This window comes from Orbicella franksi, chromosome 3, assembly GCF_964199315.1.
Source record: "Orbicella franksi chromosome 3, jaOrbFran1.1, whole genome shotgun sequence".
Taxonomy (NCBI): Eukaryota; Metazoa; Cnidaria; class Anthozoa; order Scleractinia; family Merulinidae; genus Orbicella; species Orbicella franksi.
Window position 1 is genome coordinate 5,668,729 of NC_138147.1, and position 16,653 is coordinate 5,685,381.

A 16,653-nucleotide genomic window follows, 5' to 3' on the forward strand; every position below is an offset into this window, starting at 1 on the left:
CGTTCCAAGTGAGTGTCTTTTAGGGATCAAATAAAGCTCGAGCCAAGCTCCGACTGGTCTCCTTTAGGGGTTTAGTTCAACTTTTCCGACTAACATCTCCAACCTTTTCATATGGGAGACCCTGCCGGGATGTAAAGTAGATGTGCTTCGTTTCATCCCATGTTTTCTTTCATTTGGATTTCCCAGTCCTCCTCTTCCATTCCCACTGCAAGTTTGACTTGGTGACCTGGCCAATTTTAAAACAAAATGGCGGCAATGGAAGCCCTTGCGAGTGCTTATGGCGATGATAGCGATTCTGATGGAAATGAAAGTCCAGAAGAAGAAGTTACACCAGATCATACGGCATATCTCAAGTCTGGAGTTTCCATATCACAACTCCAGTCCAAAATCCAGCTTAAAAGTGCACCAACAGTCACTGCAAAGGTTGGTGTTCCAGTTGTGTTTTTATGGAGTGTCAACTAAGTTGTTCATTTTTTTAAACTAGTTTTCTTTGTTTAATTTAAGTGTAAGCATGGGCAATGATGAAGGTTTGTAGGAATGCTAGGGTGATCCGATTTATAATTCTGTATTACACTTGGGGTTATCTTGTGATATGCTTCAATGTTCAACGTAAAATCCCCCACCAGGAGGGAAATAGCTCCAGTTCTTCTGTTTCTGACCCTCGTTTTTTCAGTTAATATCATTTTTTGAGAGCTCTGCTTTAGGTACTTGAGAGCCTTAAAGAAATAAAAACAACAACAACCTTGTACCGTGACGGAGCTTCCAGCGCTGTAGGTTGCTTGCACTTGTGAGATCTTGTTTAGTTCTTCCATGCTTTGCACAGTTTTTCAAGTCTGTCACTGTCTTACAACTTCCATTGCTTTCGTGATCCACAGGAGGATGTTGGTGTCGTTCGGCAGGTTGATCCCACAACAAAGGAGGTCACTTATAATCCAAGATATGAGGAAATGTTTTCTCCTGAGGTTAAAAGATGCTTTATTGATTGCCACTTTTTTCATACACACCAATATGCACTCACTGACTCACATGAGCTTCAATATATCACATATTTATGGTTTAAAAAAATTATAAAAAATGATTATTTTACCTACAGTATTAGGAATGTTCAAATTCAACTCTGGAAGTTTCTAAATAATAAAATTATACCAGTACTGGTACTATGGAATGATCACAGTAAGTCGGCAACCATAACATTGCATACTTTTTCAACATAGCTGATTGTATATTACAGATCCTTTCCTTGTAAGCCTAGGCTTTGATTTATTAATATTATTCACAACTCATGAACCATCAATAAAATATCAAAAAATATATTTTATTAACCACTTGAACCTTTTTCTTTTTTATCAACAGGTTGGACCATCAAATCCCTTTAAAACAAAACAACAGAAAGCATCAAAAAATACACTAGCTGGTAATAAATTATTTTAACATGTTTTGGCTTGTTGTCGTAGAAGTAACAATATGTTAACATGAACTTCACAAATTGAGAAAAAACAACAGTTACATTTTTCCCATAGAAAACCATTGTTTTTCTTTAATTCCTGAATTGGAAGACAAGAGAAAAGGGGTTCATAGTGTAACTATTTGTTTGTTATAATTATAATGATTAGCCTGAGGAGATGCAGGGGTGGATCCAGGGTTTTTCAGAAAGAGGAGGGTGGGGGGCGGTTGCTGGTACCTTGGGATTCCAGATTCAGTAAGGCATGCCCCCCAAATGTTACAATTTAAGAATTGGCCACCCAGCCACTTAGCCACCCAATTCATCCCCCTCTCCCACACTGAATGCGTCCCTGATATGATCACAAGAATTTAGGGGGAAGAGAGTGACCTGGGAGAACAGACTTTTCTCTTTGGCTGTCTAGCAAGGCATTTCTGGATGTGTGGGTTTAAGGCAGAATTAAGTTTTAAATTTATTGTTTCTAATTAATACACTTGGCAGACACAGGATGTTGATTTGTGTAATTACTTATTTTGGTTACAGGGTATGTTGAGCCTGCTCATATGAGCGACTTTACTTTTGAAACCCAAAGAAGAACTTTTACGAGTTATGGTATGTAGAAATTTTGAAATTTAGACTTTCTGTTAATTATTACTGCTTTATCAGTATGTTTTTCTTTTGTTTTGTTTTTGTCCAAACAGGTTATGCTTTGGATCCCAGTGTTCAAGGGATAGACAGTCCTGGTGGTGACAGGTTTGATTTTATACTTACACTGTGATTACATTGTGATTGTAAAATGTGCAAGGAATTGTGCACACTATGATTGATCAGTTGAGTTCATTACAGCTCAATAAGCATGCAATAATGCTTGAAACCTAAGTCACAAATATTTTGAGCATCTACAATTTTGTGAACATTTTAAGACTTGTTCCTTGTGCATTGTTAAGCTATACGAGAGATGAGATTTTAGGAACACAAGAGAGTTGAGTTCTATTTACTTTTGGAGAGTTCAATGTGCTCATTTTGATAACAGTTGTGTTGAAAAAATGGTGTGTTCTATTTGGTTTGTAAATATATATATATTTTTGTTGGAAAAAGGCTTGTTGGTGATAAAGAAAAAGCAGAGGAAAGGAAAGGTACTAATGATTTTAATGAGGTTAGATGAAAAGAAAATTGTTTTCACTTTGTCTTGTTTTTTTGTGCAGTGGTTTAGCCAACTTGTGAATCACTAGTGAACAGAAGGGTAATTTTTGTGCAAAAACATGTGTGAATTTTTAGTCAAGCTGAAGTTTTTGCATGTCATCTAAATCTTAAAAAAATGCAGAAAAGCTACTTCCTGAATTTCAGATGATTAAGTATAAAAAGTGAAAAACGTTAAGTACCAAAATCTGATAAAAGTTTAGAGATTGTTTGCATCAAACTTTACAATGTATGCTTAACCCCAAGCCTTAAGTCTCTGTTTTAGATGAGAAGAAATTAACAGTTTTATACCCAGTGGTTGATTATAAATTAAAATGTTATTCTGACTTCTGACTGTTCAATGAATGTGTATCAAGCAATATTCCTTAGCTGATGATTTGCTGTATTCTCCTTTCCTGTCTCTTTATAAATGTATTGGTATTGAAAGGAGAAATTAATTGATTGTGTTTGGCATAGGTGTGACCATATTCGAAGTAGCAGAAGCCAGAGCAGGTGACAAGAGGAAGCGAGAAAAACCCGGTGACCCAGGAGATATTGAAGGATACAAAGGTGAAGTCAGTAGAGAAACATAAATGTAATCTATATATATCTGTTAGTGGCACAATCTACTTGGAAAAAACTCTTTGCTCTCCCATCATGAGTCAAACTGGTGGCCTTTTCGCATGGGTCAGATGGTCCAGGACTGAGCTACAGGAGACTTGCAGGACCATACAGCCAGGTTCAAATGTCCCTAACAGTCCACATAAGTTGGTAAGATTACAAACAAAAAGTGATGTAGTTCAGGGGTTTCATTAAGGGCTGGGCATTGAGCAAATTGACCAGCTGTAAAGATGATTTTGCCTGCCTAGTTTGACCATCTAGAGGAAAGTTTTTCTTATGAAGAAATTCAGTTCAAATAGTTTTGCCTGCCTGTGAAAACAAGTTGTCCACCCATTGAAAAATAATGTTAATGAAACCCCTGATTAGTTGGTGAGTAAGTATGTTTGGAAATGGAGGATGGCTTGTGCTATGCTAATGTATTTGTTATTACAATTTTTTATTAATTGCGATAATTTTTAGACCCCTTGCTGTTGGTTTAATAAACATTTGGCCGGTCAGAGAGGCAAGAACTCTCAGCATGGAGATGCTTTGTCTTCTGAAATAGATACTATTGTGTGTTTTAAGCTGTATGGAATGATTTGTCTTTGCATCTATTGTAGCTCAACCAAGCTACTAATGTCTACTTTTAGGTCCTTGGGCAACATATGTCGATGAAGCAAAAGTGGCTAAACCTTCTGAGGTAAGATGATAGTTTGCATTAAATGTAAAATATATCATGTAATAGTAATGATTAGACTTGGCACTTTGTTTGAATCTAATTCTGAAGGAACAAGCAGCTAAACTGGAAGAGTTTGAGATGACAAAACAAAAGAGAAGTAAGAAAGAGGAACAGAGTGTTGAAGAAAAGACCACTTTACATGGTAAGAGAGCAGGAACTGTGGTAGTCTACCATTTACCCAAACATTCCAGAAATTTTGGTCAGAATGTAAATGGTAACTAAATCCAATTTATGGCTCGACTGACTGGTAAATTTTCAAAATAAATGGAACGTCTTGAAAGGTAATCCAAAATTTCTAACCAAAATTTCCGACTGGAAAAAGTACTTATCATTTATTCTTCACTGCCATCTTAGAATTAGGATCCAGTTGCACTCGTTCTAGTCTCTTTTGGTAAATTAAGTTTTTTTGAGTACATCATAAATGGCCAATCTAATCCACCAGGCAATTTCTCTTACCATTTGTGCAAACCATTGACGAACCAGTTTCTTCATGTAAATGGTAAACAATCCTTGACTAAATGCATTGTACATGTACTGTTTTGAAACATGAAGAACATTATTTTAGTAACATGAGAAGATTCCTTTCATCTCTGTGTATTTGCTGTCTATCTCATTAGTTTTAACACAAGTTTTTCCCCTTTCCTGTTTATTTTTCCAGTTCAAGATTCAACGGATTACCAAGGTCGATCCTACCTTCACATTCCAAAAGATATTGATATTAAACTGGACACTGACCAGCCACCCGAACGATGTTACTTGCCAAAGAAACATATTCACACTTGGTGAGTAAAATATGTGTATGTCAGTGTCTTATTTTATAGCTCTTAACTAATCACATTATGATCCTGACTATTTTTTCTGAGGTTTAAAAGTTACATTAAACCAAGGTTATTTGGCATAATGTAAACTAAAGTTTTTATATTGCCAGAGAGCAATTTTTATTTGTTTTATGTTTTTAGAAGAATTGAAATAGGCTCTGCTGGATTTTTTCTAACTTTACTCAGGCTGTGTTATAAATAAACATTCTTTACAATCTTGTGCTGTTTCATATGTTAGGACTGGCCACACAAAGGGTGTTTCATCAATCAGATTCTTTCCAACATCAGCCCATCTGTTGTTGTCTTGTAGCATGGACTGTAAGATCAAGGTAAATGTGAACGTCAAGAGATATCTTTTGTTCCAAAGATACCTACAATTGTAGCCCAGTAGAGGCCATGTACTGGACTGTTCACATGCTTGTTGAATGCATAAAACTGACTACTAGAGAACTCCATGGGAGCATAAGGGTGTGTGGGGCAGATGACACCATTCCCTGCCATTCCCATAGTCAGTGCAATCGCTTCGCATGCTTCACTCGTGACTCTTGTCGCATTCATTCTTCACAGTGAGACAATACGTAGGCTGGGAAAAGTCAAATATATTAGCTCTACTTTTTTCGTTCGTAGTTTTCTGATGGCATAGCTCCAGTCTACAGTAAACTTATTTTGCACTTAAGTTTGGCTTGGTCTGTTTACAGTTCCACGTAAAATTGTTTTAGTTGCTCTTGAATTTAACAAATTCAAAGTAATGCATATAATGGTAATGTTATTTTAAATTTTATTTCAGCTGTGGGAAGTTTATGGCAAAAGACGGTGTCTTCGGACTTTCATGGGTATGTGTACAATACAGTACAAGACGCTCTCAAAATATTTTATAAAATAACTGTGCTACTACATGCTCCGATTGGTCGATAGGTGTGTTTAGCTGAGAGTATGTAAACACGGTCGTGACGTTTTAGATTCGCGCGTATTTTTGAGAAACATTTTATAAAAGCAGTAGAGTTCGTGTTCACATGGCCTCGTCTAAACACTCGGGGGGCTGGGAGAATTCTCGAAAGTTATGTAAACCCTTGACCGCGTTTCGGATTTGCATAATTGTCTCGAATTCCCCCAACCCCTCTCGTGTTGAGATGAGGCTGTGTAAACACGGAAAAAGTACTCTATTGTTTATTAATCAGCCAGGTCACGAGTATGTGACAACTTTAACTCATAGAAAGTAATTTAAGTATGTGTTCTTTTGATTAATGATCCTAGGTCACAGTAAAGCTGTACGTGACATCTCTTTTAACAACACCGGAGCACAGTTCCTTAGTGCTGCTTATGACAGATATGTCAAGCTTTGGGACACAGAAACAGGTTGGCTGTTTCGAGAACTTTTTGTGCCGTAAAATTAATTAACAAGTCTGTTTTCCGTTCCTTGGAATTCGTCCGAATTAATTTAATGACTTATGTCTTCCAGGGGAATGCATTGGTCGTTTCACCAACCGTAAGATTCCATATTGTGTCAAGTTCAATCCAGATGAGGTAATTACAAGCGTTAGGTTTTCTTGAAGTAGTTTTCTAGTAGCTGTTTACATTTAAGTCAGAGTAATAGCCACGGACCACGACCAATCTGAATCAGAATTTGAAGTACAACAACGTTTTACTTTGTGCCAAGCGGAACGTAGGCTCAATTATCAGTCGCTGTTCGGGAAAGGAGCCCGCGCTCCTCCGCCAGACACGAGAGAGCAGCGGAAATCGAGCCTAAGCGAAACTGAAATCTTGTAACCTGTGCGAAGCGCGGGAAAGCTGTGTTGAGTGCGGGAAACCTTAAACCTGTGGTAAGCTCTGATTTTGCATCTGATTTGGTGAGCCTAGAAGCTTCTGCTGAGACGCGTAATGTTACTCTAAACGGTTCTTTGTTCACATTTTCGAATAGAAACCTTTTTTTGGTATCAAAGTCAACATGCTCTGTTTTGTCTTTTTTTTGAAGGACAAGCAGCATCTGTTTGTTTGCGGTACATCAGACAAGAAAATATTAACGGTAAGATTGAAAGACTTCCTTCCTTATTGCCACCATTTGTACACTAGGTCAGTAGCCCAACCTCCTACACGTTAGTCAAGCCACTGACAGAACCCGTGACAGAGATATAGCTTTCTGAACTGAAAAAAACGTAATGTAAGCAACACGGAAATAAACCGGAGCAAACTAACAGAACATAACAGTTCGAGTTTGGGTCAAGTCTCAGATGCCTGTCAGGCTTGACATGTAGCAACCTCTGTGAATATAATTATCGGGTCGGGGAATTCTTGTGAGTGATTTGAAGTTTTCTGTGATTTCAGTGGGACACGAGAGCGAACGAGATAGTTCAGGAATATGACAGGTAAGGCATAACCCAAAACTATAACAAGTTTTACTGTGATACGAAACTTTGCACCTGGTGTGACAGAGCTATCTTAGCTAACTCTGATGTGAGTTTCTGTTGAAAATACCATCCCGTTTCAGGCATCTTGGTGCAGTGAACACGATAACATTTGTGGATCAAAACAGAAGATTTGTGACCACTTCAGATGACAAAAGCATCAGAGTGTGGGAGTGGTGAGTTCATTAAAATCATTCACTGCAAACAGTCTGTCTTTCTCTCTCACACACTGTGCTTAAGCCTAGTTCACACTAGCGACTTAACAACATGAAGATAACAGCATAAGAATGACGCTATGTCGTCATGTTTCACTTTGCAGTGTGAACATCCGGACATAATGGCATACTAGCAACATAACAGCATAAACATAACGACAAAAGGAAAAGACAGGGATCTATTCCTTGTCCTAATGTCGATGTTCACATTACCGACGTAAACGATTACGTCGTTATGTCGCTATTGTAAACCTGGTCTTAGGCTAGTGATAGTAGTGTCAAATGCTACAGATACTGAGGAGAAACTGTAATGGATAGTATGTCTCAGCCAACACGTTAAGTTCGATTTTTCTCTTGGGGTGTAGAAGGGACTTGTTACTTGTTACCAAGGGCGAGATTTCTCCAGTAGTACGACTGAACGTGCACCTTTTACCCTTTTATTCTTCTAAGAACCCACCCCATTCCTCCAGACACAGTTCTGTTACCTTTTTGTCCCGTTTCTTTCGAGGAAAACAATTCATCCATAACTCATCTAGTTGTTTGCTTTTTTAGGGACATACCCGTGGATTTCAAGTATATCGCCGAACCCAGTATGCACTCCATGCCCGCTGTAGCTCTTCATCCTAACAGTAAGTTCTTCCTAACTGCGTGTATTCAGTCGTTATTTATCTGAATTTTGGCCGAGAAGGGATTGGACGTGTGCGTTCCGTTAGTACGAGGTATGATGGGAAGGAAAGAGCTTGCATTACTCATACCCAATCTTTTCTCAACCGATCAGTACCTGAAGTGCAAGTGTGAGGTAAATACAAAGTGTAAACAGTAACATTTTTGTGAAGTATATATGAAATAATTCATATTTGAACTGCGGTTGTAGATGAAAGTGAAGAATGATCATCGCAGTAAATTTTCCAATTTGCTGCTTCTTTCCAATCAATTGGAAAATTTACTGCGATGATCATTCTTCACTTTCAGTAACATTTTTGTTTTCTCTTCAGACAAGTGGATGGCATGTCAATCCATGGACAATCAAATTATGATATTCGGCGTCCTCAACCGTTTTCGTCAAAACCGAAAGAAAACGTTCAAGGGCCACATGGTAAGGCGCCAGGCATAAGTGTTATTTAAGTTATCTCAGACTATTTCTTCTTTGCTTCCCTTGTGATAGGCAAAGGAGAGAGAGCCTGGGATCGAGGTTGTCGTATATAGTGTTTTCACAAGTCACTTTGTCCCAAAACAATGAAACAGCGACCACGTTCGTGTCTCAAACCAATCTTGGTAGTCGAACACTTTTCTTAGGAAAACACTTTCTTTCGTCCCAGTAAATTTGCACGGCTGCTGGCCACGTGAGTGAAAACGCTTTATAGCTTCTTAGTACTTAGATTGCAATCTACTTTGCACCGTTTTGTGACGTATTTCAATGTTTTTTTTTCCTGTAGGTGGCAGGCTATGCTTGCCAGTTAAATTTCTCTCCGGATGGGAGGTAAGGACACCAACAAAATCCAAGTTTCTTCAATGTGTATATTTATGTTTCTGATAGTGTATATCTTGAGCCGACTACGGTGATGTTAATTATTTTATTTTCGTATGGTGAGTTTTATAATCACTTTTCACCATGTGTTGTTGTTTTAGTTACCTTATTTCCGGCGATGCAGATGGCAAACTTTGCATCTGGGACTGGAAATCTACAAAACTCTACAGGTAAAATATCTGTTTTTACTTTGGCGTTTTTTACTGAACGATTTTCTTTATCGGTGTTTGCCATGTATTGTTCTGCCCGAAAGAAGAGAGTGATTTGTTCTTTTTCACACCGAACTTTGTTCGCGTGGTCTGTTTGTCGAAGCTCTGCCGCTTATAGTTCGCTTAGCTTCTTTGTGCAAACTAAACGAAACAAATAGATATTTCTGCGCTAGTAACGGTAAATAATAATTTGAAACATAAATAAAAACGTACTTGAATTGCGAGGGAAGTATATATTTAAGACATTGGAGATTGTCGAAGTTATGTATGTATGACAAAAAAGCAGTATCAAAAGTAAACCCGAAAAAAATTAGACTTAGACGGGATTCGAACCCATGACCTCTGCGATACCGGTGAGCTATCAACTGAGCTATCAAGCCAACTGGGGGCTCGTAATATCTCCTAGATGGTGAAGGAATGCTGGTGAAGGAATGCTCGTGACTATATGATTTTGAAACATCATGTGTTTGAAGGGCGAGATTTCTATGCAGGCTAATCTAACCATGACAAAAAATCGAAACGTGTCGGGCGTTCTCCTCCCTTTCTGCATCAACTACTCACGTTATAACTCGCTTGTCCTCCCGCAGCAAGTTCAAGGCGCATGACGCAGTATGTATCAGTTGCCTGTGGCATCCTCACGAAACATCCAAGGTGGTGACCTGTGGCTGGGATGGACTTATCAAGTACTGGGACTGAGTGACACCAGCTCCCTCGAGCCAAAGCGATCACTTTGAGCGCTTGCGAACCCTGGGGCAAAAGGAAACTTATGGAAAAATATAAACGACAAGAACTTTTGCCCTTTGAATCTTCGTTTACAACCTACGAAACAATCAAATTGGAGTTACAGGCTGCATGGTTCTTCGCATATCAAGTCAAAATCAAAATGAATGCCCACTTGATTGATTTAAGTTCTTGCTTTCAAGTGACTTTTGCGTTAAGTCTGTGGGAATTCACCGCTCAGAGAAGCTAGAAGGGAGAGAAACACTCAAATGGAAAATTGTAGCACTTCAAGAGGTTCCCTGAAATCTTTAAAAAACGTTTCCAGAATTTTGGGGTTGATGGAACACTCAGCTCAGTGAAATAACTTCTCAGTGTCCTATTTTTACCAATTTTCTGTTGTTTATAAAATTAATGTACAGTTCTTTAAGTATAAGACTATGGGGGAAGCTTGCGTATTTTGTAGAGTATAAGCTCGTGGTAAATTGTGACATATTTGTTGTTTTAGACTTAAATAAGTGTAAGGAAAGAAATAATTATGTAATACAGTTTTTCAACCGTCACTGGAAACTGCGCTTCAGCTGAGGCTCGAAATTATTAATTTTGCGCCTCGCCATTCAACTAATAAAGGTACACTCATTTTTTTATAAGAATAGTGTTTTTCTGTTCCAGGCTGAATATTCTTATTTTTCTGCCGATTTTAGGCTGAAAATATTCTTGTGAATTTTCTTAGATTATGGTAATACAAGGTGGACTATGGTGACACAACGTCAGATTATCAGTCCTTTCATGACTTTGATGGCGTTGAAGTAATTTTGGAGCCAGGCTGCAGGCAATAAAACTTGATATGACACACATAACTTCTTGCAGAAGTGTTGGCAGTATCGAACATACAACTAGTGCTGTTTTTGTTGTTTTTGGGCCGATTTTGCCGTTTAGGGAAGGAATGATTTTTATACGGTTTAGTTAAAAACATATAATTGTATTGTATTTACAAATTTTCAATACACGAAATTGTATTCTTTTCAAACTCTCAGCCTCGGGTTTATTCTTAAAATATTCTTAAAATGTCGCAAATTTCAGGCTCGTTATTCTTATAAACTATATTGTTATGAACAAAACGTGTAGGCACATTAACAGGTTGAAAATCAAATATGCTAATCGCAGTTGAAAAACCATTAAAGAGACCAGAGCTCAGTGGAAATTACTTAATATTTTTTCGTCGCTAGACCGTTCCAAACTTAACAGCTTGACTTCAAATTTACTAAAGTTGAAACCAGACAATATACTCAATAAATTCAATCAAGTGATCTTTGCATTTGTACATTTGTAAGACAGAATATCGGTCAAGGTTACTATCTAAGGTGATCTTAATTTAGCCTGAAAGCTTCCCTGCAAATTTGCTTTAGGTGCGACATGATTTTCTTCAGCTTCCTGTAATGTTTTGTGCACGACTTACTTAAAATTGCACATCGTAAGAAAATCTCGTTTTACTTTAGTTCTGTGACTAAACCCGTGATAGTTTAGGCTTTGAAAAATATCGACGGAGCTCTCTCTCTAGTACTGCCAGGTTTATGCTGTTTCTAGTTTACTCAGAAAAACCGCTGTTTTTCAAGATACCTTTTGAATGGGTTCAATTTTGCAAAACCTTTTGCTTGGTAGAACACTGTTGGCCTCTCGGCGACGTCGCAACACGCAAAAAAAAGAAAACAAATGATAACGCGGGGTTCAATGCAAAATGAAATTCTTTCAGTAATACATTACTGAGTTTATATGATCGTGCTTTTTATTGATTATAATTGCTGACTGATTAGAGAAACGTATTAGAAATTGGTCAACAACTAGATCGCAAACGAACCGCGATAGACTTTGTTATAGATCGGATTTGATATAAAACAGCTACTGTAAAAGTAAAATGAAACTTTATAGGAGGAATAGGAAATCAGCATCCTGTGTAGCAGTCGATAACTGAACTTGTAATAATTTGCAATTTGGTTGGATTTTAATGGATGGAAGGATTATCTGGTTTAAAAGCTCATGCATATTTCTAGATACAAACAAACATTCAACCTCGAATTGGAAAAAAGCGCGAACAACCGTTTATTTAGGAACAAAAAAATAACGATGAGGTTTTAGATAAAGGCATTTTGGGTGCGCTCGATTAACCACACGCACACAAAAAATGACTTCGCTCGTCAAATATAATCTGCAGGCTCCATATTGACTACAAATTAATGATGGCCAATAATTGCAACGCGCCTTGTTCATCAAGGTAGAATATCTGCCACATTTAGGACTGTTCCATTAATCCGTGTTTCAATATCGTTTGAATTTACAGGATCTTAATTTGAATACATCACGTAGGCTGAATTTCAGTCTACGTATCACGCCTGCTGTTTTGCGCAAACGGATCCGAAATGTATAGATCTCACTGTGCACGGAGAAAACGACGTCAATAACAAAGAAATATAGTTCTTTTCTTTTTTTATTATTCATACTTAGCAGTTCCGCAGAAACAATAAAAAGTAGGCGAAAATCCTTTAAAGTGAGAACGAGGTTAGATGAATAATCTAAATGACTCGGAAGAAAAGTCCTTTGGGGAAAACAATTTGTTAGTTGCCTTCTGGGCAAGCTGTCAATTTTGGATTGAATTGAGGAAACCGAATGACTCTATCCCAATAGCTCACCCTTGCCTAGTAATTAATTTGTAAGGAAATGCAGAATTTTTACTTAAAATCTGAATTCGTCAGTAAACGTCTGCTTCCGCTGATGTTTTCATGCTGTGTTACGTACCCTTTGTTGCGAGCGTCATGGAGAAACAGAAGCTAAACAACGGTTGTCTTGAAAACCCATCCGCAGCTAATATTGTTTAATTTTATGCCCATTGAGATGTCAATTATCCTCTAGCGGAAAGCTATAAAATCAAACACAACACGTCGCAGATGATAATCTATTCTACCCTTGACTTACTTGTCTCTTATTCGCTGCCGTTAAAACAAATAAACCGCGACTGACATACAGCTGGGCTCATGGCAAAACTATCGTAGTGAACATGGCGGCTGCAATTTACACACAACAACATCATCGATTGTTCCCAGAAAATATCGAATTGAACGTCGGTGGAAAGTTCTACTCCACATCAGTGCTCACGTTAACAAGGGAACCCGATTCGCTTCTTGGGCGAATTTTCAGCGGGAAGCAGCATGTGGAAAAGGACCAATCCGGGAAATATTTCATAGACCGCGATGGCTCTCTATTTCGTTACATTCTGGACTTTCTCCGAACAAAAAGATTGCACCTCCCAGACGATTTCCACGAGATTGGAAGGCTCAAAACAGAAGCGGAGTTATTTGGAATAAAAGCACTAGAACAGCAACTTGACCTGTACTGGAAAGCGCGGGAAAGAGCAGCCACGATTGTGAGCGATCGGTTTGGTTACATCACGCTACACATACGCGGTACATACACGTTTGGTCGCTCTGGTCAGGCAGACGTGAATTTTCGCAAGCTACAAAGAATTGTAGTCTGCGGAAGAGTAACTCTGTGCCGTGAAGTGTTTGGAGAAACCCTCAATGAGACAAGGGATCCTAACCCGGAGGGGAACAGGTACACAAACAGATTTTATCTGAAGCATAATTATATCGAGAGAGCGTTCCAGCGACTGCAAGATTGCCACTTCGAGCTCGTTTCGAGCAGTGGAGGAAAGAGTGGTAATATTACGGACAGCACAAAAAGCGATGAAGATAAATGGGACCATTTTACTATTCACGTTTTCCTGCGGCGCTAGAAAGTGGAAAACTCAAATACATTCACTTGACAAAAACGTTAGAATAGTTTGAACAAAGGAGAAGAGAAAAGTAATTTCTATGAGAATATTTATCTATCGATCGTTCATTTTATTGATGAAAGAAAATGTAACCGTTTGAATGAACTTTAAAACATATCTTTTTAGCTTTTCGCAGACAAATAGAGTGAGTTTTGGTGTTTCGGAAACATTTAAAAGAGTAGATAACCGAAATTGCCCGATGTTTTAAATTTTGTTTGAGACAGATACGTGAAAGCTGTGCTAATTTTCAAATACTCCTTATCCAGGCGTTTTCATTAAGTTAAAGTCAACATACGAGTCCTGCGACCCGAAATTTCACCTGCAAAAAAGCTGTCGGCTTGTTAAAACTGAAATTGTACTAGATTTCCCTCGTCGATCAGTTAAGTAAATGGTAAACACTTAATATAGATCGGACGTTACTAATGACACCATGAAAATAGCGGCTATACAAGACCAAACAAGTGCCATTAGCGAACAATTTATAATCGAGTTTCGTTGTTATTGAAGAAGAAAAACCTCGGGCCTTGTATCTTGCGAAAAATGGTGGATTTTGGACCTTCGATTCGCACAAAAATTGGCGAGCGATTGTTTTTTTTTTTCCAGCGGGTTAAATTGACTAAATTGACAAGAGTCGATAAAATATGAAACGAGTGAAGCGAGGAATAGACTTCTTGGGGTTTCTAGTCAATGAGAACTATTTCCCTGCATAATCGTACCAAATTTTACAATAAATTAGCATTGACAGTGAAAGATCTAACAATCCGACCACCAGCACAGACTATTTTCATGCAAAAGTGGAATTTTCCGAACCTCTAAGGGAAACGAAAATAGGTTTGAAAAATGGGATAGTTCGAGAAATCTGGGGTGAAAAAACAGTGTTCGACTAAGGGGAGGAAAACTTCTTTTGGTTTGAGTATTCTATTGTATGACATTTTCGACAAAACAGAAAGAACGGACATATCGGGAATCATCTATATTTTCCCTTGTGTTTTATTCAACGTTCTTGCATATTGTGAGAAAAGCGCACATTTTAATTTCATAACAATTGCTTCGGCTGCAAAAAGAGAAAGTTTTTCCAACATGCTTTTTCACTGTTACAATAACTCCTACTCGAGTTTATGATATTGAGAAAAATAATTTCCTCCACTTCACCCTCAGGTCAGTAAATATAACCCGCAGGTGGTTTTTTTCTTAACATGCTGGAATAGTGCGCGAGACAATATTGAATGCGGTTCCAGTCAGTGGTCATTTGTAGACCCATTGTGTGGGAGAAAGGGAAATGAGACCATCAATTTTCTGGCATATATTTGAAACATTTAGTCTCGGTGTGAATATTAGTTTTCATCCAACCTTTTTTCCCTCATTGGCGTTAGCCTGTTGTTCATGCAGATTATTAGTTCACGAGATTTCCGAGGTAGACTGACGACGAGCCCCTCCCGATGACAGTGGATTTGGACCGACACACCTACACAAACGAGGCAGTAGGGCAGCGTCCACGCTACGCCGGAGAAATTTGAAAACGCAGCTTTATTTCTACGGTTAGGCCTACCGTCCACACTAATCCGTCACGAAAACTGAGCTTTTCGAAAACGCTCTTCAAACCGGAGGAATTTGAAAATGCCGGATTTTCGTTTTCGTGTGGACGGAAAACATTTTGAAAACGGAGCTTTTCAAAAACGACAGCATCACGATAATAATGTGATTTTCCTGACCGAGTTTTCCTCAAACACAAATCCAAAATGACCAGTAATAATTGCGTTTTACATTCCCCTGGTGTAGGGTGGACGGAAAACATTTGATGCGTTTTCAGAGTGAAACCTCCGTTTTCAAATTCCTCCTGGTTGGTGTAGACGGGGCCCAGGAAAACGACTCGATCAATCTTCACTTTTTTCTAATGGGAATTATGGCTCCAAGCTGGTATACATAACCGTTTTTCCAACTTTTACAAATCCGCTAGCGAGTAATCAACTATGAGGGACTCTAACCCGCTGCTGGCAAGTGCTGCTGTAGTTACAAACCGCCACGAAGGTTGTGCAAAGAACCAGGTTCAGTTTGAACAGACGAAATAGATGGCCGGTCGAAGGCTTGCAGAAACCGGTTTATCCGGACTATAGTTCTCCTCCAGGAAAATCGTACCACTATTATCAGTCGAGTATGGCGCGACGAAAGTTTGGTGACCAGGTTTTAACGTTCAACTTGTGTTGTTGTCACTGCCAACTGGCTCCGTTTCCAGTGGCAACTTGTTGGCCTTTGACGTCATTTGCAGCAAAGCGCGCGAAATTGGAGGTAAAGATATTGTTGCCATTAGAAACGATAGTTGCCCGTGGTAACACCGTAATTTTTAATCCAAAACTTCGCCACCAAAACTCCGTCGCGCCTTAGGGCCTGTTTACATAACCGGGCTACCCGGCTAGAAGGGTTGACACACAGCCCGCCGTTACATGCATCTCACCTAACCGGGACAGTGAGTGGGCTGCGTGGGCTATCTTTTGAGCGGCCGCTAAGCACAACAAACAAAATGGCCGACCAAAGAAACTTTTTGGCAGCAAGTTTAATTTTTTTATCGCTCATTCCGCTAGCGGCCTCTTTTCAGTGTATAGGACTGTTGTTAAAGGTAACTACGAAAAAATTCACCTCGCGCCGCCATGTTTTCGTGGTTTATCTCACCTCGGCTAGCCGGGATAGCCCGGGACGAACCGTTTTAATACATGGTAAAAAGCTATCCCGCCTAGCCGGGTGCCCCGCGCAAGTAGACAGGGTGCCCCGGGTAGGCGGGCTACCCTGCCTAGCATGTAAACTTTTCAATGCGTTTTCTGAAGAAAGGTATGAGAAGTTAGCCCTCCCAGGGTAGCTCGGTTAGCCGGGTAGCCCGGTTAGCCGGAGCACCCTCCTTCCATGTAAACAGGCTCTTACTCAACTGGTAATCGTAGTAACAGCCAGCCGCCAAAGTAGTAAAAACAAAGGTGTACACTTTCTTCT

The 16,653-nt window shown here is 39.0% G+C and overlaps 1 protein-coding gene and 1 pseudogene across 1 annotated transcript; both read left to right on the forward strand.

The window, feature by feature from the left end:
* The first annotated feature begins 185 nt into the window (after positions 1–185).
* Positions 186–10,501, forward strand: LOC145480874 (pre-mRNA-processing factor 17-like). Its single transcript, XM_081459210.1, has 22 exons — positions 186–423; positions 876–962; positions 1,354–1,414; positions 1,985–2,053; positions 2,143–2,194; positions 2,540–2,577; positions 3,098–3,190; positions 3,871–3,920; positions 4,008–4,101; positions 4,618–4,741; positions 5,016–5,106; positions 5,565–5,610; positions 6,032–6,133; positions 6,237–6,301; positions 6,750–6,800; positions 7,100–7,140; positions 7,263–7,355; positions 7,947–8,023; positions 8,390–8,490; positions 8,831–8,874; positions 9,024–9,092; positions 9,719–10,501. The coding sequence occupies exons 1-22, from the start codon at positions 247–249 to the stop codon at positions 9,825–9,827; spliced, it is 1,734 nt and encodes a 577-aa protein (XP_081315336.1). The 5' UTR covers positions 186–246; the 3' UTR covers positions 9,828–10,501.
* A 1,704-nt stretch (positions 10,502–12,205) lies between these two features.
* Positions 12,206–16,637, forward strand: LOC145480889 (BTB/POZ domain-containing protein KCTD16 pseudogene; annotated as a pseudogene).
* The last annotated feature ends 16 nt before the right edge of the window (positions 16,638–16,653 follow it).